The sequence below is a fragment of the Manis pentadactyla genome, chromosome 1, assembly GCF_030020395.1.
Source record: "Manis pentadactyla isolate mManPen7 chromosome 1, mManPen7.hap1, whole genome shotgun sequence".
In the NCBI taxonomy this organism is placed as follows: domain Eukaryota; kingdom Metazoa; phylum Chordata; class Mammalia; order Pholidota; family Manidae; genus Manis; species Manis pentadactyla.
The window spans coordinates 169,797,561-169,824,811 of NC_080019.1; the positions used below are offsets into that span (position 1 = coordinate 169,797,561).

The 27,251-nt window shown below is 36.6% G+C and overlaps 1 protein-coding gene across 4 annotated transcripts in view; it reads left to right on the forward strand.

Annotated features, from left to right (window-relative positions):
* The window catches only part of GRAMD1C (GRAM domain containing 1C), a 119,126-nt gene that overhangs the window by 64,089 nt on the left and 27,786 nt on the right, over nucleotides 1–27,251 (forward strand). For 2 of the 4 annotated variants that reach the window (XM_057502760.1, XM_057502763.1), the window contains exons 6-9: nucleotides 15,706–15,824; nucleotides 18,484–18,616; nucleotides 20,909–21,071; nucleotides 26,717–26,854. In XM_057502760.1, coding sequence (XP_057358743.1) covers nucleotides 15,706–15,824; nucleotides 18,484–18,616; nucleotides 20,909–21,071; nucleotides 26,717–26,854 — 553 coding nt within the window. Of the gene's footprint in view, nucleotides 1–12,440; nucleotides 12,775–12,830; nucleotides 12,872–15,705; nucleotides 15,825–18,483; nucleotides 18,617–20,908; nucleotides 21,072–26,716; nucleotides 26,855–27,251 lie in introns of those variants that run through there. The other 2 variants (XM_036883502.2, XM_036883501.2) reach the window with 2 other exon arrangements.

Consider the following 27,251-nt stretch of genomic DNA (forward strand, 5'->3'; position numbering starts at 1 on the left):
TATGCCAGGCATGCAAGGATGGTACAACATTAGAAAATCCATCAACATCATCCACCACATCAACAAAAAGAATTACAAAAACCACATAATCATCTCCATAGATGCTGAAAAAGCATTTGACAAAATTCAACATCCATTCATGATAAAAACTCTCAACAAAATGGGTATAGAGGGCAAGTACCTCAACATAATAAAGGCCATATATGACAAACCCACAGCCAACATTATACTTAACAGCGAGAAGCTGAAAGCTTTTCCTTTAGGATCGGGAACAAGGCAAGGATGCCCACTCTCCCCACTTCTATTCAACATAATACTGGAGGTCCTAGCCATGGCAATCAGACAACACAAAGAAATAAAAGGCATCCAGACTGGCAAGGAAGAAGTTAAACTGTCCCTGTTTGCAGATGACATGATATTGTACATAAAAAACCCTAAAGAATCCACTCTAAAACTACTAGATCTAATATCTGAATTCAGCAAAGTTGCAGGATACAAAATTAATACACAGAAATCTGTGGCATTCCTATACACTAACAATGAACTAGCAGAGAGAGAAATCAGGAAAACAATTCCATTCACAATTATATCCAAAAGAATAAAATAACCTAGGAATAAACCTAACCAAGGAAGTGAAAGACCTATACCCTGAAAACTACAAGACACTTAAAAGAAATTAAAGAGGACTAATAAATGGAAATTCATCCCATGCTCTTGGCTAGTAAGAATTTATATTGTCAAAATGGTGATCCTGCCTCAAGCAATCTACAGATTCAATGCAATCCCTATCAAAATATCCACAGCATTCTTCAATGAACAAGAGCAAATAGTTCTAAAATTCATATGTAACCACAAAAGACCTCAAATAGCCAACACAATCCTGAGAATGAAGAATAAAGCAGGGGGAATTACTTTCCCTGACTTCAAGCTCTACTACAAAGCCACAGTAATCAAGACAATTTGGTACTGGCACAAGAACAGACCCATAGACCTGTGGAACAGACTAGACAGTCCAGATATAAACCCAAGCATATATGGTCAATTAGTATATGATAAAGGAGCCCGGGATATACAATGGGGAAATGACAGCCTCTTCAACAGCTGGTGTTGGCAAAACTGGACAGCTACATGTAAGAGAATGAAACTGGATTATTGTCTAACTCCTACACAAAAGTAAACTCGAAATGGATCAAAGACCTGAATGTAAGTCATGAAACCATTAAACTCTAAGAAAAAAATATAGGGAAAAATCTCATGGACAGAAACATGAGCAACTTCTTCATGAACATATCTCCCCGGGCAAGGGAAACAAAAGCAAAAATGAGCAAGTGGGACTATATCAAACTAAAAAAGCTTCTGTATAGCAAAGGACACCATCAGCAGAACAAAAAGGCAACCTACAGTATGGGAGAATATATTCATAAATGACAGATCCGATAAAGGGTTGACATCCAAAATATATAAAGAACTCATAAACCTGAACATACTCTCTCACAAATAACCTGATTAAAAAGTGGGTGGAGAACCTGAACAGACATTTTTCCAAAGAAGAAATACAGATGGCCAACAGGCACATGTAAAGATGCTCCACATCGATAATCATCAGGGGAATGCTAATCAAAACTACAATGAGATATTGCCTCACACCAGTCAGAATGGCCACTATCCAAAAGACAAGAAATAACAAGTGTTGGAGAGGATATGGAGAATAGGGAACCCTTCCACATTGTTGATGGGAGTGTAAATTGGTGAAGCCACTTTTGAAAGCAGTGTGGAGGTTCCTCAAAAAACTAAAAATAGAAATACCATATGACCTAGTAATTTCACTTCTGAGAATCTACTGGAAGAAAACAAAATCCCTGATTTAAAAAAATATATGCACCTCTATGTTTATCGCAGCACTATTTACAATAGCCAAGATACAATGTGACCAAAGTGCACATCAGAAGATGATGGATAAAGAAGATGTGGTACATATACACAATGAATATTATTCAGCCACAAGAAAACAAAGAAATCCTGCCACTTGCAACAACATGGGTGGACCTAGAGGGTATTATGCTCAGTGAAATACACCAGATGGAGAAAAACAAATACTATATGATTTCACTTATTTGTGAATATAAAAACAAGCAAAACAGAAGGAATGAAACAGCAGTAGACTCACACTGAGAAGTGACTAATGGTTATCAAGGAGGAGGGGTTGAGGGGGATGGGTAGGAAGTTTGAGGGGGATAAAAGGCACAAAAACCTCAATCATAATATAAGTGGTCATGGGGATATTAGTACAGAATGGAGAACATAGCCAATGATTCTGTAACATCTTCCTGCATTGACAGATAGTAACTAAGTAGTGTGGTGAGGATTTAGTAGTATGGTAACTGTTGAACCACTATGTTGCACACTTGAAACCAGTATAAGATGTATGTATATCAACTATACTTCAATTTAAAAAAAAGATTAAAATAAGTGAAAGGACAGCTCAGATTCATTAGGTATCTGATAAGGTATTTGTATCCGATTATATAACAAGAAAAGGACAATAAGTAACCCATTGAAAAATGGGCAAAAGATTTGAATAATCATTTCTCCAAAGAAGGTATACAAATGGCCAATAAATGCATACAGAAATGATTAACATCAGTAGCTATTAGGGAAATGTAAATCAAAACCACAATAAGGTACCACTTCACACCCTCTGGCATGGCTAAAATAAAGAGAGATTCACAAATTTTGAGGATATGGAGGAACTGGAGCCTTTATACATTGTTGGAATTGTAAAACTTTGAGAAACAGTTCGGCAGTATCTCAAAATGTTAAACAAAGTTATCTATGATCCAGCAATTCCACTCCTAGGTTTATATGCAAGAGAATTGAAAGCTTATGTTCACACAGAAATTTTCACTCAAATGTTCATGCATTATTCATAATAGGCAAAAAGTGGAAACATCCCAAATGTCCATCAGGGAATATAAATCGGTAAACAAAGTGTGTATTTATACAGTGGAATATCCAGCAATAAAAAGGAGTGTAGTACTGAACATATTACAGCATCAGCGAACCTTAAAGCGTTATGCTGTCTGAAAGGAATCAGGCTCAAAAGAACGCGTGTTGTGTAATTCTCTTTTATGAAGAGTCCAGACTAAGCAAATTCACAGAAATAGAAAGTAAATTTATTCCCAGTGGGAGGGAGGAATGCTGAATGACTGCTAAAGATCTGGGTATCTTTTGGGTGGCTGAAAATATTCTAAAATTAATGGTGGTAGTTGTACAGTTCTGACTATGCTAAAAACTTATGAATTGTACACTTTTAAAAAGTGAGTTTTGTGGTATGTGAATTTTAGCTGTATAAAGTAGTTATTTTATTTTTTTAATGGCTTGTTGTGGGGTGGTGGTAAGAGTAGAGATTTCCAGCTGTTAAGAAAGACTCCTCCTTTGCAGCAGGGAGTTTAAACACCGCAGACATGCAGCCTGGAGCTTTACCTCCTCTCATCCCCACTTTCTAACTAAGCCCCACTCTGTCGTGGACAGGCTTCCCTGGCACTTAGGGTTTAATGGCTTTCGAACTTTGGGGCAGATGCAAAGGAAAGCCTTCCAAACTTCCTTACTCCCCTGCTTTCACTTTCCCAGAAGGCTAGAGGAGAAGTGGCTTAGAAGGAGGATTTGGAGGGAGAAGTGGGGTGCAGGCAGAGAGCTTGCCAAGCCCAGCCCCTCCTTCCTTCTTAAGGGGATAGACAAAGCTGGCAGGGAAGCCCCAAGGCCAAGCTCGCTCACCTGAGGGAATCTTCTTTGATGTTTGGGTGCCCTGCCTCCCTCAGCCTCGTGCTTGGACGATGCTCAGGGTGGCTGGCTGCAGATGCCTGGTCCCTGGTAGGGCAGCCACTGCCGCAGTATGGAGAACTACACGAAGACATGCTGCCCCACAGTTCCCTGTGCTCCCGGGAGGTGCTGCAGGAAGCCTCCTTCCCCGTAAGGCCAGCGACGTTCAGATGCATTGTCATAATTACAGTGGGCTGCTCTTACTGGCATGGCAGAAAACTCCAGTGTTGTCCTAGGGACCTGACCAACCCTATCCTCAAATGCCAGGTGTTCTGGGAATCCCCAGGTGCGTCTCCCTCATTCTAAAGAGGAACCTAAGACCGTACTGGATCTGAGCATCCTCCCCAAATCACATCTGGTTCAACACTCAGGTTAAGTTGGGATACTTCCTTAAGAACACATTCTTCCAGGGTGGTGATAAATTCAGGTTTATAGATGAGCCAAAGGAAAAAATGAGATCTGAAGTTGAATGAAAAAAGAGAAAAGCTCTTTGAAGTTGAAGTAAAGGAACTGGAATACTTCTGAGGCTACCATAGCTGAGAAAGGCTGGGAGTAAAATCTAACCCCCTTTAAAGACCCTGATGTCACCTGTGTTCTTGATATGTACATGAGGAGTACCACCGTCTGTACTATAGTAATCCCTTGCCAATCTTTGGATTATTTGGTTATCTTTAACATTGAACTCTTCAAGTGGACGCTATCCTCTTTTTTTAATAGATAGAATGATGACCACTTCTGCTCTCTACTGAGTTAAAAATCAGTGTGAATCATATGCTATGTGTTAAGTACTATACAGAGCTTAATGAAAGTTCAAGGTGAGGTCTCAGTTTTAAAACTGTCCTAAGAGGAATTTTAAACATTGTAGAATTCACCCAGAAAAGGAACTAGAAAACAAAAACAAAATTTCCCTTCCTGCATTCTCCTAGTGATCTTTAAAGAACAATTTTTTAAAACATGCTAACATCTGTAACAATCATAGAGCAGCTCCTGCTTAGGAAGTATTAGGTGCCAGGCACAGTGCTAGGGCCTTGTATAGTTCTGGTATTGTCTAATCTTACAAAGTGCAATTGCCTTTCAGTTTTTGAAGTGATAAAGCCACATAGGTTAGATATCTTGATCTTTTGTAATACAATTTTTTAAAAATAGAAGAAAAAGCAAAATTCATAAAACACACATAACTATATAAAATTCTATAAAACATATAATTTGAGCAATATATTTTATATATATTCAAAATATTTTTAGAGAGTTTAAGTTCAGAATATTATATTCATATTTATGTATAGTTAGGGAATCTGAGGGTAAAAGTAAATATGTCTTACTTTGCTTCCTTGCATGAGAGGGCCATAAAAACAAGGCAACTTAATCTAGAAAAAAGATTATTCCATTAGGGTACATACAACAAAAGTATTTTACAATTGTGTATCTGTGTGTGCATGCACACGCGTTTTGTTTATTCTCCAACAAAAGAAATCCGCAAAAGGGGGAAAAAGTTGGAGGCAAATATGGTGCCTTTGAGAAAGAAGGCTTTTAAAAGTACATTTTTTTCATTCATAAATTTTTTTCTGATGTGTCATTTCTGAAAAGACAATTTATTTCAGAGATTTGACTTAGCTTAACATAAGTCCTTAATGTCGGGACATGTGTTTAAACTGTCACTATGGTCATTCACGTGGTAGTTTATAACACTTCACCTTAGCTCACAACCTTTGGGCTTTGTACCTTTTTTCTAGACAGCACATGGAATATCTGGGATTTGTGGGGCCAAAGGACAGTGGCAGCTCTATTCTTTGATACAAAAATTGAAGTTTTCTGTCTTTTGAAAAGAACTGTGCAACCATGGTTTAAAGTCCCCAGGCCCTTCCCCTACCCCTCAGCTATTGGTTTAAGCCCCTCCCCAAGTCCATGTTCTATGTCAGAGCCAGTCTTGCAACCTGTTTTTGTATAGTCCTCAAATTAGGAATGGTTTTACATTTCTTAATGTTTATTTAATCAAAAGAACATTTCATGATATAATTATATTAAATTCAAATTTCAGTGCCCATTAACAAAATTTTATTGAAAGGGCCATGCTCGTTTGTTTATGTGTTGTTCTTGGCTGCTTGCACACCACACCAGCAGAGATGAATGGTAACAGACCAGATAGCCCACAAACCCTAAAATATTTACTGAATTTTACAAAAAGTTTTTTGATGTCTGAACAATACTACAACCAAATTTACCTTGAAAATATATATATACCTGCTAACATTAATTTCCAGCTTAATACCCATTTCCCTCAGATGAAAAATCTTAAAATTTTGTATAGGGGTCACATGATGTAGCCCCAGTCTGCCATTCCAGCCTCATCTCAATACACTCGCCCTGTTCTTGTCTTCTAAATGTTCTGCATTTTTTCCTTTTTTTACTGCACTATATCTTCAAACATGGTTTTTCTGCCTGGTTCTTTTCCATTCCTAGTTCTAACTGAAACTCAGTAATAGAACTAAATCAGGTCCATTCTTTTACTTTCCTATAACATCCTGCACTTCTCCTTTCTAATATTTATGTTATAAGGATCATGTCTATCTTATTTATTGTTGTATGTCCAGTTGACAAGGTCAGTGTTTGCTGTATAACTGGTTTGACGTATGTCTTGGTTTACCCAGTACAGTCTGGAACTGTCTGGGTTTAAGCCTCTGTCAGTGTAAATATTATAGTGTCTCTTTTGTTCTCAAAAGTATGCCAGTTTAGACAATAAGTTATAGGATTATTTCACACATACCCAATCCTCAGTAAGTACTTTTTGAGTGACTCAACTTAGCAGAGTGTAACTCTGTGGGGAAAAAACCTTCCTCCCAACCTAGGGCAAATTACCTTTGAAACCGAAATCAGTCAAAGGGAGAAATAAAGTGGGAGAAACCCATTTATTGCTTATAAGCAGTCGTCCACTTCTGCTCACCCGTGTCTCTCAGCACCCTGGCTGCTTAAAAATGGTACCAAATCTCTCTGGTCCAGATATACCCCTTGCTCCCCCTACCTTTGTAATCACCTATTGATAAGGAGATGGACTAATTCTCTCCACCCCTTGGAAACACCTATTGATATAGAAATGCACCAAGGTGAGAGATTCTGGAAATATTGCAATTTTACCCACATACAGTCTCAATTATTTAAATTCCAGATAATCATTGCACTTAATTAACAAGACATTTTCAGTTCTCCAAGGAAAGGCAAAAGAGAGAAAAGAGACAGGAGTTTAGCTGCAGAAACAACATTTGTGGTATGCCCTAAGGTTCCTTTAACTCAATTTCTTAAACCTATCTGTGCCATGAGAACAAATGGTTACCTTGAAACACTATTCATAATTGTCAAAGAAATGTTATTTTCCATATACTTGAATTACCGAGAAAACATACAGATGTATATATAAGGTTATTAGTTTTAACAAGACCTATAACTTAAAAAGATTCTTAATTAAAGCTCAATCTTTAGTATTAATCCTTTCATGTCCCTAATGATATTATATCATTGGATTTAGGATTATTCGTAGTGATATTATAGGCAGGATGTGTACAGAATCAAAATGGTTTTTCTTTTTTGGGGTACTATTTTTCTTTCAGAGAGAAATAGTGGTCGCTCTTGCCAATACATGGGTGCTATTGGGAAACTAGCTCTCCATGGAAATTTAAGAGTACATTTTGGGAGTGAATATTTAAATCCAGAGCAGAAATCTGTACTCATATTAAATTCTAAGGCTTAAAGAGACAAAATAGCTTTCAGACTTATTCCCTAAGGGCAGAAGGAGGGGGCATGTGCAGAATTAGGGATAAGATGATAAGGGGAGCTTTTTCCATGTATACAGACCCACCCTTTCCAAATTCTGATGTCACTCCAGCTTCTATTCTGGGAATTGCTAATAGAAAGATGACAGTGGGTGGTCCTATTCCTCAGGTGTGTTGTGGACAAACAGGGTTTAAAATAGTTGATTGAATGTATTAGTGTATATAAGGAAAGTATGTCATTACGAAGGGGGCTTGGCCAGACTTAGGCCAAGAACTTAGGACAGAAAAGTAGAGTCACAGAGGCAGACTTTGATCACTAGAGAAATGTACAGAGATGAGTCATCAGGCCTTACCCACGTCATGGTAATTTACGCCTTAAAACTTTTTACCTTTGCTCTGATTCCATGCTTATCATACAAATTTCTGATTATTAATACCTGACTTGCAAGGTACTCGGCCACCCTGGATGGTAAAATGAAAGATTTCTGGTCATTAGAAAGGACTGTTCCTCCATTATGCATTCATTTATTTACCACTGAGTGAGTTTTTGCGGTGTGTGAAGTGAGACTTGTGTAAGTTGGCCACTCTGAGGGAAACTGTAGTGTGCTGACAGTGCTGAGGTCATTCTCCAAACAGTGGCCGGTTTACAAAGTTAATGCCTCCTTCTGAGACCTTTTGAAGGATGTCATCCAGACTTCCCCTGCAGACTCCTCAGCTTTACCAAATCACCTCATTCTTCCTTATGCCTCTTTCCAACTGTTAAGCAGAAAGACAGATATGAATGGGATGAGAAGAGGGTGGAGCCCACTAAGAACTGAGGGAGTTAATCAGATTAAGCCAGGGAGCTAGAAAGGACTCAAGCCGTTTGCAATGTGAGTTCATTCCACATGCTCTGAATCTGCTGACCTTGAGACTTGCTCCAACTAATGCAAGTGAGATAGGGCAGAGACAACAGACAAGCATTATGATTAATTATCCTAAAAAGTGCTGAGATTAGCATAATAAGAACAAGAGGGACTTATCTTAAGGCTAAGATTCCTATTTTGAAAGAGAATTGGGAAGTTAGACTAACATTCTTTGGTAATCAGCCAGTGACTTAAGGTAAGGCAAGCAGTCTTAACTGATGTGTTCCCAGTACTTGGGAGTAGCCACTATATTAGGAACAAAAGGTCTGTCCACAAGAATTATGTAGAGGACTAGCTAAAGATGATGACATACTGTCTTTCACCAGACATAAGTATCATGAGACTACCTGACAAGCCTATGCCCCCTGACCCTTTACCTTTATCACTTTATTTTGAAAGCCTTAAAAGACAGAAACCCTTAAGCGTGCCTCCTCCTCTCTGAGGTTGCCTGCACTCCCCTTTCTTGGAGTGTGTATTTTCAAAAGACTTATTACTGCTCAACTTACTACACTTTGTCTCTGTGCTCTTCCAGTGGTGTCTTTGTCCATTCTATTTTGCTATTATTTGCTATTCCATTCTATTTTCCAGACGTTAAGCATAAGTCTTCACTCTCTGTCCTACTGCAGATAAGCAAGTAAATCTGCCTTTATCTACCTTGACTTGGGCCTGTTCCTCCCTTAGAGTATATTCAAATAAAACTTTCATTCTACTTCACTACTGTGTCTCTGCCCTTCAGTTTTGTTGTGGCGGGGACAAGAACCGAGGAGAACAAACTCAACCCCATCAAAATGATCACTGCTGTTGGAATTACTTGGAAATCCAGGTTTTCCAGTAGTGTTATAAACCTAGTGCCTTCCTGGAGCAAACAAAAATTGCCAACTATTTTAGTTACATTTCTATATGATATCCTGGTGATGTAGAAGTACTTGTATTGTATTCTAACATTGTTCCCTCTTTTTTACCTTTTTGGTTGGTGGAACACCCATTTTCCCTTGCTCAGTAAGTATATACCACCTCCTACCTAGTCACCCAAGCCAGAAACATGGATGTATCCTGGATTCTTCCCTCTTTGCCAGCCATGTCAGCTGGTTGCCAAGGCCCTCATCATTTCTAGATTGAACCATTACAATAGCCTCTTAACGATCTCTTCTTAACACTGTTCTGTCCTTTAGGTTGTTTTCAAAGGAGTAAAAGTTTTAAAAGTGTATCTTTTAAAAACACAATTCTGAACTTACTTTTTTCTGTATGAAGTGGGTGGGTGGCTTTTTATATTTTGACAGTGTAAACCGCGTATTCCTTAGTGGGCACACAAGGCTCTTCATGATCTGGCTGCCTCCCCCTTCTGCACTGACTCTCTCCTCCCGTTCTCTCCTTTCCCCACCACCAGGGCTAGTGAGGGCGAACTGGCTTGCCAGGCTGCTTCGCCCCCCACACCTTGTGTTTGCCATACTTGTGCTCATCGTGCTTGGTCTTTCAGTGGCCTTCATACCACTGCATACCACCTCCATTGTGAAACACTGTCTTGCCTTGATTTCCATGACATCATTCTTTCTGGACTTCCCTCATACCTCTCTGGCATTTCCCTCATTCCTTTTTGCTGGCCACTCCTGTCCTACTCAGCTTTTTCATACCAGGCTTTCTTGGGGCTCAGTCTTAGGTTCTATCTTCCCTCTTAAGCCTACTAAATTTATTTATATATTTATTTCCCTTTTTCATTTATTTATTTATTTGTTTGTTTAAAATTTTTATTAAGGTATGATTGATATACACTTTTATGAAGGATTCACATGAAAAAACAATGTGGTTACTACATTTACCCATATTATCAAGTCCCCACCCATACCCCACTGCAGTCACTGCCCATCAGTGTAGTAAGATGCCACAGATCCACTATGTGCCTTCTCTATGCTACACTGTTCTCCCCGTGATCCCCCACACCATGTGTACTAAACATAGTACCCCTTAGTCCCCTTCTCCCTCTCTCCCCACCCTCCCTCCCACACCCCTCCCCTTTGGTAACCACTAGTTCATTCTTGGAGTCTCTGAGTCTGCTGCCATTTTGTTCCTTCAGTTTTGCTTCATTGTTATACTCCACAAATGTGGGAAATCATTTGGCACTTGTCTTTCTCTGCCTGGCTTATTTCACTGAGCATAACATCCTCCAGCTCCATCCATGTTGTTGCAAATGGTAGGATTTGTTTCTTTCTTTTGGCCGAATAGTATTCCATTGTGTATATGTACCACATCTTCTTTATCCATTCATCTACTGATGGACACTTAGGTTGCTTCCATATCTTGGCTATTGTAAAAAGTGCTGCAATAAACATAGGAGTGCATATGTCTTTTTGAATCTGAGAAGTTATATTCTTTGGGAATATTCCAAGGAGTGAGATTCCGGGGTCAAATGGTATTTCTCTTTTTAGTTTTTTGAGGAACCTCCATATTGCTTTCCACAATGGTTGAATTAGCTTACATTTCCACCAGCAGTGTAGGAGGGTTCCCCTTTCTCCGCATCCTTGCCAGCATTTGTTGTTCTTAGTCTTTTTGATGCTGGCCATCCTTACTGGCGTGAGGAGGTATCTCATTGTGGTTTCAATTTGCATTTCCATGATGATTAGTGATGTGGAGCGTCTTCTCATGTGTCTGTTGGCCATCTGAATTTCTTCTTTGGAACTGTCTCTTCATATCCTCTGCCCATTTGTTAATTGGGTTATTTGCTTTTTGGGTGTTGAGGTGTGTTAGTTCTTTACATATTTTGGATGTTAACCCCTTGTCGGATATGTCATTCACAAATATATTCTCCCATACTATAGGATGCCTTTTTGTTTTGTTGATGATGTCCTTTGCCGTACAAAAACTTTTTAGTTTGATGTAGTCCCATGAGTTCATTTTTGCTTTTGTTTCCCTTTCTTGAGGAGAAGCCTACTAAATTTAAATTTACCTCTGCTCTATATACTGGTGGTTTGCTATAAGGATTTTTATATTTAGCAAAAGTATTTAAAAATCTTGTAGTGTATAGTTAATGTATTTTTTTCATAGCTCTTCAGATACTATAGTAGGGTAAGGATATCTATCTATGGTTTCAGTCAATGAGAACTACTATAATATGTCAAAAGCATGAATTCTGGTAGACCCCAGAGTGTGCTTTCTTCAGTTTGAATTCATGGTATTTTCCAGTGTCGTTCTGGTCCCTCATTCTGCCTTTGTATGTAAAATGATAGATCTTAGCAACCCCAAAAGGTTGACCCTTTATCAAGTAGCATTTGACATGTTTATACACCTTGTAAATTAATGGAACAACTAAGCAGAAATTAGGGCAAGCTTTGATTTTGTATTTAGAAGAAAACTTTTCATCTGGGATATGAATTGGAATTGGTAGATGAGAGTCTCTAGCATAGTGTGCATTAATAGTCCAGGTGCCTTCCAGGAAATTAACCTGAAAAAAGCACAAAATATTTTTAAAGGAAGGAATTATTGAGTAATTGAGATGTAAACTTTTCAGTGATGAAAGATGTGTCAAGTGCTTATTGTATTGGTCCGCCTGAATAGCTAGCTCTTCCTGCTATTTCCTGACATTCCATTTACAATACTCAAGAGATACAATCTTTGATAGTTGTAAAGAGTTAATGCAGGAGTCTGATAGGCTACTATATCAATACTGAAGAAGTGTTATACAAAGAAATAATAATGTTACTGCTAGAATTGAATAGAAAGTATTAGCAGAGAAGAAAATTTAACCCTTAATATGTTTAACTTTAAAAATGAGACTAAAATAATATTGTGGTAGGAACATAATTGAACATAAGCAAGGTATTTTCATTTGCATTGTAATTGTTTCTAATCTGTGTGTTCGAACAGAAGAAATTGGGAACTGTCCCTTTAATAAAACCCTGTTTACCCATCCTGTTCTAGTAGGAGTGGCTTAGGAACCTGTAGAGTGAGGTGTAACTTCCAATTCTGCATTCTGACCTGCAGCCTTGGAAAGAGCACTGATACTACCGACCAGGAAGTGACAAATAATGTGCTTCAAACTACAATAGAACTTGTCTCTTATAAGGAAAACCTCATAACAAAACTAGAAGATTGGATCAGTGATTTTACATAGTTGTCATTAAATATTTGGAATTCTGCAGATAAAGACTTTGCAGCATAGTTAAAATATACAATTTTCTGGGCCAGAAATTGATCTTCTGACTTTTGAGTCTTATCTGATTACTGCTTGGTTTATCCTTATTTTGTTAAAGTACTCTGTGGGCTGAAACAGGAAGACTCTCCATTGTTTGCAGGTAGGTGGTCAGCCTTTGTTTAAAATTTTGGTTTTTTTTTTCAGGTTACTTAACCCTGGCTCTGCTGCTGATTATTGAAAGAATTATGAATATTTGGGTATAGTTTAATGTTTGAATGTTCAGTATGGCCATAAATAACCGCATTTTTGTCACTTCTGGTCAACTTTGTAGAACAAGTAATTTGTAACAAATTAGCAAATCTATAAGATGGTGAATTAAATGAGTTTTATTTTGTTTTCCATTAACTATAGATAAAGTATGTTGAAATTACTCTGCTACTAACTTCCTGATAGTATTTGATAATGTATTTAAAACATTTACTTATGTAGTAAACTAAAATTGTATTTTACTTGTTAATACTTTACTTATAAGTTTCATTTCTTCCACTCTTAGGAAGCTGTCTGCATATTTATCATTGGTTTATCACCTACTTAGTAGTTTATTTTTGGACTAGTTTGATGTCTATTATTTTAGAAAAGTTTTTATAAAAGGTTAATCTTCCACAAGCATATTGAAATATTGCTTGTTTCTCCTTAATATTTCACTGATAATGTCTTTAGGAAGTTGAGCTTAGTATGTTTAGCTGCTCCTGTGGGGAAAGAAGTATACAAATGGCTCTTCTGGAGTGGAAGTCAGACAGAAATGAGTGGGAGTACCTTTAGAATAAAGGACAGTGGTTACTTAACTTTCTCTACCACTAGTGATCCTTTTTTTCTTCTGTGGACACATGCTTCAAAAGACTTTTTTCCCCACCAAATACATGGTGTATATTAAATAATAAAATGTTACAACACTTTTGCTAATTAGATACACATTATTTCCAGTTAGAGTTTCCTATCAGCCTGAGAAAACCGCTCTAGGTTAATGTAATTCATCTCCACATGAAGAGGTCTGACATTTTACTTAGCTTGAGTAACTTTATTATAGGTAACTGTTTGTATATTTTTGACTTTTTGAAACACTTTTTTTTTTTTTTTAATTGAAGGGTAGTTGACACACGGTATTACATTACATTAGTTTCAGGTGTACAACATAGTGATTCAACATTTGAAACACTTTTAATATCTGAATTTTCATCAACTACTCTTGTGGAATCCTAGTAGCCTGCTCATGGCAAATTGGAAACAGTGCTCTAAAGTACAGACATTTTGTTCTTAGTCTCTTGGAGGTTACCTGAAATACAATGAACATCATCTAGTGTAATGTAACAAACAAAGATACCATAGTTACTAGAGAGAAGAAACAAGGAGCAAGAAAAAAGCAAGGGTACTCTTCATAGAGAGTATCAGGGAGAAATCAAGGCATCTGTATGTTTTGGCCCCATTAAGTTGCTCTATATGTATCCCTACTATTTTCCAACTTAAAGTTTTTACTCCAAGTAGGTTGATAAACTATTAACTAACTTCAAAACAAATATTACTTTCTTCATGTATTTACTTATTCTGTATTAGTATGTTGGTTTCCCAATCCCCAGATTCCCTCAGTTCTCCATTTCCCCCATTCATGTCCCTCCTTCAGCTCAGCTGAAGACCCTTCTCCATCATGTTTTATCTGATCACCCTAATCCGCAGTAATTTTTCTTTCCTTTAGAATTTCATAGTATGGTGATTCCATGGTACTTTAGTACATAATATTATAGCTTGTCATATTTAACTTTACCTGTGTCCCATGTTTCTCCAACTATACTATAAGTTGTTTGAAAACAAGGAGCTTAAGTTGTACATCACTTTTATCCTCCTTAGCATCTAGTGCAGTGATACACATTTGGCATGTTCTAAATAAATATCCATTGAAGGAATGAGCAAGATAAAGGCTCTTGCCAACAACTGCTTCAAGTGTTGTGCTAGCTCCCTGTACCTTGCTTAATCATGTAATAACCATCTCCAGTGTTTTTAGAAATTAGACCATTGGTCATCATACTATTATTGCTTTTGTTTTGCTGTGTATTGCATGCATGTTCACATTAGATGATTTTAACACTGATACCTGCAAAGCAAGAACAAGCTGGACTTTACTAAAAATAAATCAAAGGAAATATTCTGAATTCCAGTCTTTTGCATTTTATATTTTGGGAAAGTATTTACTGATATGTAAAGTTTTAAAAATGGTTAAGATATTCAGATACCTTGTGGATTAAGAGCCTGAGTTCTGACTGGACAATCAGAACTCTGGTACTCCAGGGGTCATGATAGACTGGATAGATTGTGGAGTTTCAGTTGCAGATTAGTAATTGCCAGGAACTATGCACAAATTATTTTATAAAAAGAAAGTAGTTATTATGTTATGCATTTTAAAATCATCATTTTACCTATTTCTAGTACCAACTCTGTCAGATAAGTTTTTTCATTTTTTTATTTTCATTTTTTTATTTTTATTTTTTATTGTTTTTTTATTTTTCAAATATCATGGGAAAATAACTGTATAAAACTATTTCTTTTTTTGTTTTAGTGTATTTCATTTATTGTTTTTTTATTTTTCAAATATCATGGGAAAATAACTGTATAAAACTATTTCTTTTTTTGTTTTAGTGTATTTCATCTTTTTTTAAACAATGCCAATTTATTCATGATGAGTAATAAAATTGTCAACTGGAACAAAGCGCATGTGTAGGCTGGTCAGTGCATTATCTCCCAGCAGGAAAATCTATATGGGAAGCCAGAATATAATTAAAAGGTTGTTTGATTAATATGGAGTCAGAACAAAGGGATTAGTTAAATTCAATGATTAGCTCATTAAACTCTGATGCCCCTATGCTACGAACCCCACAGTTGGGATTGTTCCTGCCAAGGAGATTTCATCCATTTTTTACAGATACAGGAAACTGAAAGGTCAAATAGCTTCTGAGGTCACACATCAAATTCATGTTTCGAAGCACTATGTTGTACTACCTCATACTGTCCTTTATTCAGCATAACTTCTCTGTCATTTTAGAGCTTGACCAGACAGGAATTCTGTCGGCTGCTCCAGCAGAACTATGGCACTGAGCTAGGCTTAAGTGCAGAAGAGATGGAAAACTTGTCCCTGTCGACTGAGGATAGTAGTCAGCCAAGGTACAGAAGATGTTTGGAAATGTCAAGATTTTTAAATCATTAATCAAAATAGAATTATTTTAGACTTCACCATTTCATAATTTCTATTAATTTACCTGTGGGTGAAATTTGCCTCTATGTTCTCTGTAGTGGAATGGAGTGAAAGGTAGGGACAGTGAATAGTTTGCTAAATTCATAAGCAAATACAGGACATGTAAGGAAATGTTAACTTTAACTGTGTCACCTCCGATTTGCTTAAAGCATGCTTTAAGGATCAGAGAAGTACCTAGTGAAACCTCTGCCCTTACAGATAACAATAGAGTAAATTAGCTAGTAGGTATTTTGAGGGATACAAAGATAATACGACTTTTTCTCAAGGACATCCTAAATAGTGCTTGACGTTTAGTTGGCACCTCAATAAATACTGAATTGATGAAAAGAACTTAAAGTAATTGTTGGGAATGCAAATAATTATAATACGAAGTTGGAAATGATAGGGCCAAAAGGAGCAATAGATAATGTGATGAAAAATTCAGAGTAGAGAGAAATTTCTTTTGACAGATGGGAATTCATGTGGAAGAATGGACATTATTAACCTGTACAAGTAAACATGCATTTTGTCCAATGGTATTTGAGGTCAAAACAATAAAAACAACTAAGGATAATATATTAAAATTGTATAGCAAACATTATACTAAGTGAAAGAAGCAGGTCACAAAAGACCACATAATGTATGATTCCATTTATATGAAATTGAGACCAGAATCAGTAAATTCATAGAGCCAGAAAATAGATTAGTATTGTCAGAGACTGGGAGGGAGGGAGAATGGGGAATGAGTCCTAATCTAATGGCACAGGGTTTCTTTTTGAGGTGATGAAGATGTTCTAAAATGAGATAGTGTTGATGGCTGCACACCTCTGTAGGCACCTGTATTTTACACTTTAAATGTATTGTACATTTTAAACTTACTTTAAATGAATTTTATATGTGAATTATATTTTAATAAAACTGTTATTTAAAAAACTATAGCAAATCTTTAAATGGAAATCTTTTGAAATCTCTGTGTGTACAAAAATTTTACTGTGTCTAAGCAGTCTTCTAGTTATTCTGATCCTATTTATATTGTTTCAATTCAGCATCAATATTTTACAATCTTTTTTACATGGTTGCACATGCATATTTTATTAGTTTTCCATAAAGTTAAAATTTTCCATTGGCTTTTTCTCCTCGTAGAGTTTACTAGCCACTCTCAGGTACTGGAGTTGGGTAGAAAAGCAGCTGATATAATGCACAGAGCCTTGGATTGTGATAAAGAAGATCTGGATTCTAGTGTGGACTTTGCTACCAGGAAGCTGAGCAACCTCAAGCAAATCTCATAGTCTTTCTGATCCTCAGTTTACTCATCTGTGAAATGAAGAATGAATAAACATTATTTTCCAGCTGCTTTATACACTTTAAGGTCCAGCTTTTTGAGGTTGTCAGAAAAGCAGCTCTTTTCTTCTGGTGATTGAGTGCCTTCTAAGAAAAGATGTGGCAGGATCCTCTTTTCCTTTTCTATTCCTTTTCCCATTCTTCCAGCCTCTGAAAGAAGCATATCTGTGTCAAGCCTTCATTTCCTCAGCTCTCCCATCTTTTCTCTTCATTTTCAATCTCCGCTTCACTCTCCCATCTCCTGTTTTCCTTCTTTCTTTTTCCACAGCTGACCTCCATCCTGAAAATCCGCAAGAACAAACACTCAGCGGGGGTGGGGGATGGCTCGCCTCAAGGTGCCTCTCTTTACCTTTGGTTGGTTGGTTTCCTCAGAGCCGAGCTGCCTGACCTGCAGGGAGTGACTGGGTGGTAGGGCCTGTGTGTTATTTGGGTGGAGCAGAGCAGGGCTGACAGGCCCTTTAGCTATTCTGTTTCTTCCTCGGGATAATACGGCTTAACATGTCAGGATGCTGCTTAAGAGCTTTAAGTCTACATGTAGCTAGCAATAATTCATGGGAATAATAATTTCTCAACAGGATTGAGACTGGGAACTAGATTGGTTATGTTCGTCTTATATTGAATAGACTTTCCTTTCTTTTTGCTCCCTGCGAAGGGTAAAGCAGGTCCCAGGACATTGATTGCAGTCTTGTCCCTCTGACCATTTGAAAGCTGTTCCTTCAGCCTTGTTCTTAGGAATGAAAAGAGCAGGAAGGAGGGCCTGGACTGACCCATGAGGGTCTGTGCTCAGACCATTTCTGGGAGGGACTCACTTTCACAGCTGGAACTGAATCAGAAGGAAGGAGATCGAAACTGCCCTTAGTCTGGTGCTGACTGGCATCCAACTCAAACATCCACCCTGCAGCTTTCAAAGCTTTGTGGTTGTCCACAGCTGACATTTAAACAATTTATACAATCAAATATTCGTTGTATTAGTTGCTGGTATGGCCACTTGTACTCGGTTAGTTTTTTAGTGGTTTCTGAAATTTGTTAAATCTCATATGAACTTACTTAATTTCAGAAATAAAATTAATTTTCATGTGATTTAAGAAGATAGTCTTGTTATTTAGTAGAGGCTTATTTGTTACATTACAAAAACCATTCATTGTCAAAATGCTTTATAACAGAAAAAGACTTCAGTGAGGAGACGAAATTACTTATTTGTGTGAAAGTGACCTTGTTTATGTCTCTATAATGATGTGTTTCTTACAGAAGTCCAGGGAAAAACAGCTTGGATGACTGTGGAGAGAGAGATGAAAAATTATCCAAGTCAGTCAGTTTTACCCGTGAAACAATTAGTCGGATTTCAGAAACAGAGTCAGTCAATGGAAATCCATCAAAAGGGGTTAGTATATGATATCTCTTTAAAAATATATCTGATGCTGTATGTGTTAATTACAATGTAAGATCAAATAAAAATACAATATATGAAATGTCAAAAACAACTTAAGATGTCAGGCTGCTCCTTTATTTTAGAAGAGTTTTAAGTCTATAAGTAGCAAAACTAATGTGAGATTAATATGTGATTCTGTTTAGAACTGGGTATGGTGCAGATTTACCTGACAGTTCCCTGAGAGTCAGTCTATGGGGAATGATAATTGAAGGTGAAAATGCATGTGACCAGCAATGACCTTTTCTACCTTCTGTGAAAGGGCTACCTTTTCTACCTTCATGTGAATAAATGTTGGGTAAACACTGAAACAGTATATTTATGTGAAAGGCCACCACGTTATCAGTTGTTTCAGGCAACCATCACACATCTATTTCAGTCTGAGTTTGTGTTGTGGATTTCTTGCAAAATGTATTCATCCAGAGACCCTTAGAACTTACTACAGGTGCAAGGGAGGTGATTCTGGATACTAATCTCTGTATGTTCTCAGTGAGAAGACCAAACCACTCAATTCTGGAGAGATAACAGGAGAGGGATTCTTGCAGTCTCTTCACCCATTTGTAAAAGTTTGACTTTGAGGACTGGTCCTTACTTGAATCCTTTCTGCAGCCTCCCTGACAATGTCTTCTGTACTTGCTTTTGGAATTATTCACCTGTTGGTTCTTGCTTCTAGTTTTGTCCCTAAAGGAAGTCATATTTCCCTAAGGAAAGGGAACGGGATGTCGAGGAAAAACTTAATGTTTCAGATTGGTCATTCACTGATACTTAGATGTTTTCAGGTTATGAAAAATACAAATAATACAAAAATACGGTCCGTTTTTTTCTTTTGCATTCAAGAACAATATGGTGAGAGTTTGAGATGTCAAGAAATATCATACATCACTTACTTTGTTTCATTTTTATTTCCAAGAAAGTTTGTAATAATAAAGTCAGAAATAACATTTTTCCAAGATGAAAACAGGTTTTTTAAGTTACAAAATTTACACTGTTCGTAAAAATTCAGGAAATAATAGAAAAGTATACAAGGAAATAAATTGTTCAAATGCCAACCACTCAAAGACAGTGACTGTTACTTTTCCTATATCTATCTATATTCTTATAATAGGAACTACATCTTAATTTGAAGTAACATGAGAAGTAACGGAAGAACTTACTCTTCTTAGCATCTGTTAAAGAGGCCCTAGGTCAACTAAATAAGCATGTTGCTTTGTAGTGTGGAACTCCCAAGTAAATCATCTTGATTTAGCAGCAATCTCTGCTGGAAGAAGTAATCCTTTAATTAAAATAGTATAGTCCTTTAGCAAAGCAAGTGCTGGGTCCCAGTTGTTATTCTGCTTTCTGCGTGGCAATGGAAAACCTGTGTCCTCCCTGGAGCTGCTTCTGTTGTTCACTGCTGCTCGGGGATTTCATGGGGCAGGAAGTGTAAGGATTGTAAATGTGCTTTTTGCTCTCTTTCATCTCCTTACACAGACAATGCAAGAAAGTACTTTGCTGTATAATTTATATTTTTTACACTGTTTCATGAAGCCCAATCATGATCCTATTCTACTTGAATACTAACATAGCAGCATCATTCATACTTTAATGCCTAACTTACATTTTCTATAGAAATGACATAGTATAGATAGCATCATATATTGAGTCTTTTTCAATGTTCAATGCCCTAGTCCCTAGCAAAGCCAACTGTGTTCTTACAAGTTTACTGTGAAATTCATTTTCCCTTTTAATCCTCTCTCCCTGTTGTACTCCTATGTGACTTTTCTCTCTCTATTTTCTTTCCCTTTCCCCTTTAGTTACTGGTATTGAGGAATTGGTGAGTTCTCTTCCTTGAGATGACGGGGCAGGTATTGTCTGGGGAAACTAACTGGGCTTGACTCTCCTCCCTTGCCCATCCCAAAGAACTGACTGTCTTACTATTTTTATTCTCTGCTTTCTTTCCCTTCTGCTTAAGAAATTCACACGAGGCTAACTGTGAGTTCTTTTCATATGATGTTCTTCATAAATCTGTTGTTCATTACTGTGAAGATTACTTTAGAATGGTAAATATTATTTACCAATATTTTATTGACTAAATTGGAAATGTGATGCAAACATAACAAACACATTTTTCAAAGAGCAATATTTCCAAGTGCCTTTATGATTCAAATAGTAATATTTCAAAGTGCCAAATTACCTTTATTATTAAAGATCTCACTCCAAAATCTAAGCCTACAATCTGTTTTTTAAACTGGATTGTTTGTCTTTTAGGGGTTAGGGAAAGAGGAACCCCGAAGTGTAAAACAGATCAAAAAGATTCCTGTACTGACTTTGGAAAAGAGGTTACATAGAGTGCCATCAAAATCATTGGACTTGAATAAAAATGAATATCTTTCTCTGGACAAAAGCAGCACTTCAGATTCTGTTGATGAAGGTAAAAGATTTCTTATAAATTTTAATACAGTTTCAACTGATATTTTGTCTTTTAATGCTTACCTTTGTATTAGGTGTGTGCAGACTGAGAATTTAATTGCATTAGATACAACGAAACACTCTATAATGAACCAAAAACGGATGGAAGTTAACAGGAAATAGGTGAAAGAGGCTGCTAAATCTAACCTAGCTCCACTTTTCAGGAATTTGAAAATCTTCATCACATTTACCTTTTTAAAATTCCAAGCCTAAGTCAGTGGAAATGAAACAGTAGCAGTGGAAAAGCAAATCTTAATAAAAATCTGCATAGTGTTATAGATACTGTAATTATACTACTTTCTTTTAACTACAAAATTTAAAAAGGAGAGATGCAAAAGTAGAGAATATAATAAAAAATATATAAAATATAATTTAAAAAGCAGTTGCTTAAAGGAACCCTTTATAGCTTATCATGTTCTTTCTACTTTCTCTAAGTTAATACCAATAAGCTTGTCATACTCATTAAGTGGACATTTTAAGAATCTGTTTTTTTCAACTATAAAATTATTTACACTTAAGTCGGTGATGTGGGGAGGCACTGGGAAAGATTTGGGAAGTGACTACTTGTAAATTTCTGGCAAGGGAACAATACTAATGGAGTTTTGCTATACCTATGTTCCTCCCAGCAGTGCTCAGAACATGAATAATGGGGACATTATAGTGGTTTGATCTAGGACATGACTGTATTTGCCAGTCCAGTTACCATTTCCATTAGTTTGGGAACCCCTGAAGTCACAGTATAGTGAAAACCAAATTTGTGAGAACCAAATTAAATCCAAATAAAATCTAAATCAAATTCAAACAAAGTCCAAATCTAAAATCAAATCCAGACCCAACTCCAAATCCAAACCCCCAAAACCAAACCAGGACCAAATCCACGAAAGCCAAATCCAAGTCCTTAAACCTTGGTTTGGTAATATTGAAGTATCTTTAATAAAAACTAAGTCCATGCTCTTAGAAACATAAATAAAAACCCACTAGTTCCTAAAAATCATAGAATGCATTAAAAAGACAGTTATTGTTTCGAAAAGATAGTGGAGAGGAAGTTTTTTGAAAAGATCGAGTCCCTTGGATGAGCAGACTCTCTCAGCCTTACGTCCCTGCGTTGGTGTGCAGCCCATACGCATTAGTTATCCCCTGCCTGGCTGAACCTCTGACTTTAGGAAGACCTATTCTGGCACCCAGTGGTCAGATAGGTAAGTGACACCAAAACAAGGATTCTTTTCCCCTTTGTCACCTGCCTTTTTGTAAGAATGGTCCTTAAAAAGTAGTTTCCTTCTTGGGTTCCTTAAAATTAGCATTAATCATAAGTTACATAAAGGATAATATTAAAATTCACATAAGCTGTGTTCATATCTATAAATAAAAAAAGAGTGAGAGCAGTATAGTTTCTGCATTGCATGTGAAACTTGATCACATTTTGCTCCTTGTTCCTTTAGAGACCGTTGACTTTACAGCAGTAAGACCTGACATGTAACATTTAGCCTTCTGTTTGTTGAGGTTTTGCTTAAGGTTTATGGATGACATTTTTCTTATTAGACTATCATTAGATAAAAAATCAAGTATTCCTATTGTTTCCCTCAGTAAGTTCCAAAATCTTGGACTTATCATACATATTAAGTGGGTATTATAGTGAATTTGTATTTTCTGAAAGTTGTGAGGTTATGAAGACATTTGAAATCAGCAAACTGGGGAGATAGTGGGAATGGTCAAAAGCTGCGAACCATCCCAGGAAATCTGGAAATGTGTGTATGTGGATTTAGAGGGAGATAGGTAAATGGTGGATTATTTTAAACCAAATATCATTATATTTAAAATGATAGCATTTTGATCCATCTTTAAGCCAGCTGAATGAAAAAATGAGAGGATTTCATTTTTTTTCTCTTTTCTATCATGTATAGACCACAGCCACTGGGAGAGTCACTGGGTTATTTTGCTGTCGATTCCCTCAGGGAAAGATCAGGCTGGCAGAGGGGCATGTAAGAATAGCACACTTGGGATCCGTGATCTGTAGCTGACAGAACAAGATGAATTAGAGGCAAAGTCATGCAAAGAGATACAGGAATCAGCATATCAGGTGATACTTACTAATTTATAAAGGCGAGGACAAGTACACCTCTGGGGAAAGCCAGAGAAAAAGCTGTGAAATAGTCTAGCATGTCAGGGAGCAGCCTTGAGACTATCCAGGTAACCCTGATGCAGTTAACCCGGGCAATGCTCTGAAACTGAACTTGGCTTTTCAGATGTAAAGAAAGCATTCAGTCTGAGTACAGAAGACAGCAGGTCACCAGTTTTTAGGAAATGGAAGACAGAACAAATTGTGTGTCCTTACTCATTAAACTTCAAATCACCTGCTTTTCTTACATACTGACTTAGTACGTTTTTCATGAACCCTCAAAACACTGTCAACATGTAGTTCCAGTTTTATTCATGCCTATGTCCTTCTCATATTTATCTCTCACTTTTCCCACCATTTCCATGAGCCACTTTCAAACTGATATGTTTGAAATAGCATTTTTCTTTATTGGAAATAGTAACCTGCTACTAGGTTGAGCAGTGTTCCTTTCCCCAATTTAAAATATGGCCTGTCAGCTTAATATGTTACAGCAATACTACTGGTGTTGTTACTTGGACAGGTGGTTTTCAAGTACCATGAATTTAATAAATAAATAGCCCTAGGTAGAACTACTTTATTTCATTTCATTACTTCCTCAAGTTTACATACAAGAAGTATTAATTTCTAGTAGTGATATCACAAATTCTATTTTTATCAGTCATAATACAGAACAATTTTATCTAATAATGGAGTTTAAATGAAATATAAAATACACTGAAATATCTATATGAGTGTAAGTTGTTTTCTTCTTAAATGTGAACACAAAATTTACTTTTGAAAAATTATAGTTTCAGGGCTGCTTTGAAAAATGGAGTGGGGAGTAAACAAGTGAACATGGAGCATCTTGTAGCACCAGAAAATAAAGAAGTGCTTAACAAAATGGAGGCATGTCAAAAGGACCTAGGAGTCTACCGGAAAGAGCTCCTAATGTCCAAATAAAAAATTTTGAGCAACAATGTAAATAATGATAGTATTAGATTATAACCTAATCTATTAATGGGTCCATGCTGATATAAATGATTTAATAAATATATAATGGGGGAAAAAGTACAAGTCTTCCTTACAGAATTCGAAATAATATAAGTAGGTACTCTCCTTCCAGGAGCTGGAGCTTAATTCTCTCCTTGAGTATGGACTGAGCTCAGCAAGTCATTTCTAACAAATAGAATATGGAAAGGGGAAAACGGTAACTTTACAGTGGAGAAACCGGCCAGACAGAACCTGAGGCAAATGATCAAGGTTAAAACATCATCATGATGCTAACCGGTCCCTCCTGCAGCTGATAAGGAGGGCACTTCCCCACTGTGGTGTTCTTCCCCTGCACCCACAGCCGCAGTCCAACTGTGAAAAACATCAGATGAACCCAAATTCAGGGAATTTCTACAAAATACTGACCATTACTGTTTAAATAAGGCCATTAAAAAACAAGGGAAGGATGAGGGGCTGTCACAGATTAGAGGATACCAAGGAGATATAAAAACTAACTAACAGCAACATGGTATTTGGGACTGGATCCTTGCACAGAAAAAGGACATTACTGGGAAATAAAGGCTAGCTTAGAAATAAAGCCTAGTTTAAACAATTGTAAATCTACAATTACTCCAAAATAAAAAGTTTAAGAATATGGTTGTAGATTGAAAGTTCTATAAATAAAAAATAGATCCTAGTATATTTTTAGTGTCTTCAATAGTCATTCATTCGTTCAAAAACATTTATTTAACACATTATTTGCCAAGCACATAATGTACCTAGGTGTTAAAAATCAACATGGTTCCTACTCACATGGAACTTAGAGTTCAGTGCAGGAGAGAGACAGTAAACAAATCAATAAGCCAATAAAGTAAAATTAAAATCGGGATGAGTTCTGTGGCAGAAACAAGTGGGATCAATAGAATCACCTAGACTTGTTTGCTTTCTCTGTGAATATATGAGTTATTTTTACAACGAACATATTTTCTATGTCAGAAAAATCTATTTCTTAAGTATAATTGGGAAGCTACTTCACAAAACCTTAGCAAATTACCTAGTTTCAGTGATTCATTTCTAAACAGGATGAGCCATTCTTTGAAATTGCAGTAAATAGTTTTTGTCTACATATAGTCTTGTTGCAGAGAAGGTAAATCAATATCTACTTGATATCCCTAAGTTCTTTGCACCTTTAGCAAATTAGAGAGACACAAATCATTTAATGGAGGAGAAAAAGCAATAGTTGGGGTGAAGGCAGAGGTAGAAGAGTTTTTCTGATTCTTAGACCTTAGCTTTGTAGTTTAACAGACTGCTTCCCATAGCTTAATATCTGCTCTACACAGATAATTCTTAGAGCTTGGTTTCTGAAACACAGAGGGCTTTTGCCATAGTTTTCATTCTGTATTGATGGGGCATAATTCTTGAAATAATAAATAATCTCTGTCCTGAAATCATCAAAGTTTCATATTGGATTGCTTTACTCTATTTCCTTTACCAGGCTCCTGTTGTCTTTTTTTTTCCTTTTCTTTTGATTCTTCTAAGTTAAACTCTTGGCAGTATAAAATAGAGGTTAAGTTTGTGTATTCTGGAGCTGGAGTGAATTCAAGCTCTAGTTCAGCCACACACTAGCTGGGGAGCTGGGGGCAGTTCTCTCAGCCCTCACTTTCCTTATCTCTGTGATGGGGAGGGGGATGTTAATGCCACACATCTATAGGATGCTGTGAGGATAAGAGAATGCTTGCAAGGTGCCCAGCGCAATGCCTGAGACACCGTCAGCACCATGTAAGCATGAGCTGTTTTATATGTTTCCAGGGAACATGAGGAGAGGTGAGCTGATATTGCTTCTTCATTTGCTACCAGTAGTGTTCAACATCATTATCATTATCAGGTTCCCAGAAAAATGTAATATTCCTTTGGGCATTTTTTAGCTTTGAAGAATACTTTACAGAAGGATTTCTTAGTTCTTTAAATGTGTGGTATTGAGAATAAGTTGTGAATACAATTGATACTTGTCTTGGGGGAGTCAGCATAAAGTCAAGATTGAAACATTACTCAGGCTAGCAAGTTAGTGAGCATGGCAGATATTAGAGCCATTCAAGACTTAATATTTATTTACTGACTGTATGAGCATTCAGAAATAGGACCTGCTGATTGCTGTGGTAGAAACCTTCCTATGGGACTCAGCATTGCCTTTATTACCACTTAAATATTCTTTTGAGTGATGTTATGAGAGTTTGATATCATTCAAGTTAAATATTTCTGTATCTTTTGGGTTTTAATGACCGAAATAGTGATCATATATAGTTTAATTATATATTATTATGTAGTTTAATTAATTAGGTATATTAGGTATAGTTATACATAGTTGATATGTATATTATACCAATATAGAGTTTTCATTTTATCCTGGATTGTGGTGATCTTTGCAATCACATTTAAAAACCATTTTGTGTCAAAAACAAACAAAACTTTGAAATTACCTGTGGTTTCTTCCCTTTTGGCTCTCTGTTGTTTTGTTTCCCCAGAAAACATTCCTGAGAAGGATCTTCATGGAAGACTTCATATCAACCGTGTTTTTCATATCAGTGCTGAGAGAATGTTTGAATTGCTCTTCACCAGTTCACGCTTTATGCAGAGATTTACCAATTCTAGAAATATAATAGGTTGGTCTTATGTTCTTGTCTAATGATAAATATGGGAAAATTTTATTATCCTTAGAGGGTTGAGCCTATATAAATTGACTTATTTTGTCAGGGAAAAATTAGACAAGCTTTGATTTTATTTTGATGGTATATAAACTAGTACTTAAGTATTTTGGTTAAATTCACATATAAATAGTATATTTGCTCAGTTAGTCAGATCCTACCTACAATTATGTTCAGACCCTTTGAAAACTAAAACTCCATTTATTTATCAATGTAGCAGTTCAATTGGGTTGAACACCATTTAAAAGGGTTCCACTGTGGAGGTACTGGATTCTAGTAGAGTATAAATTGGTACAATCTCTTTGCAAAATGGTTTGGTAGTATCTACTAAAGCTGAACATATACATTCTCTATG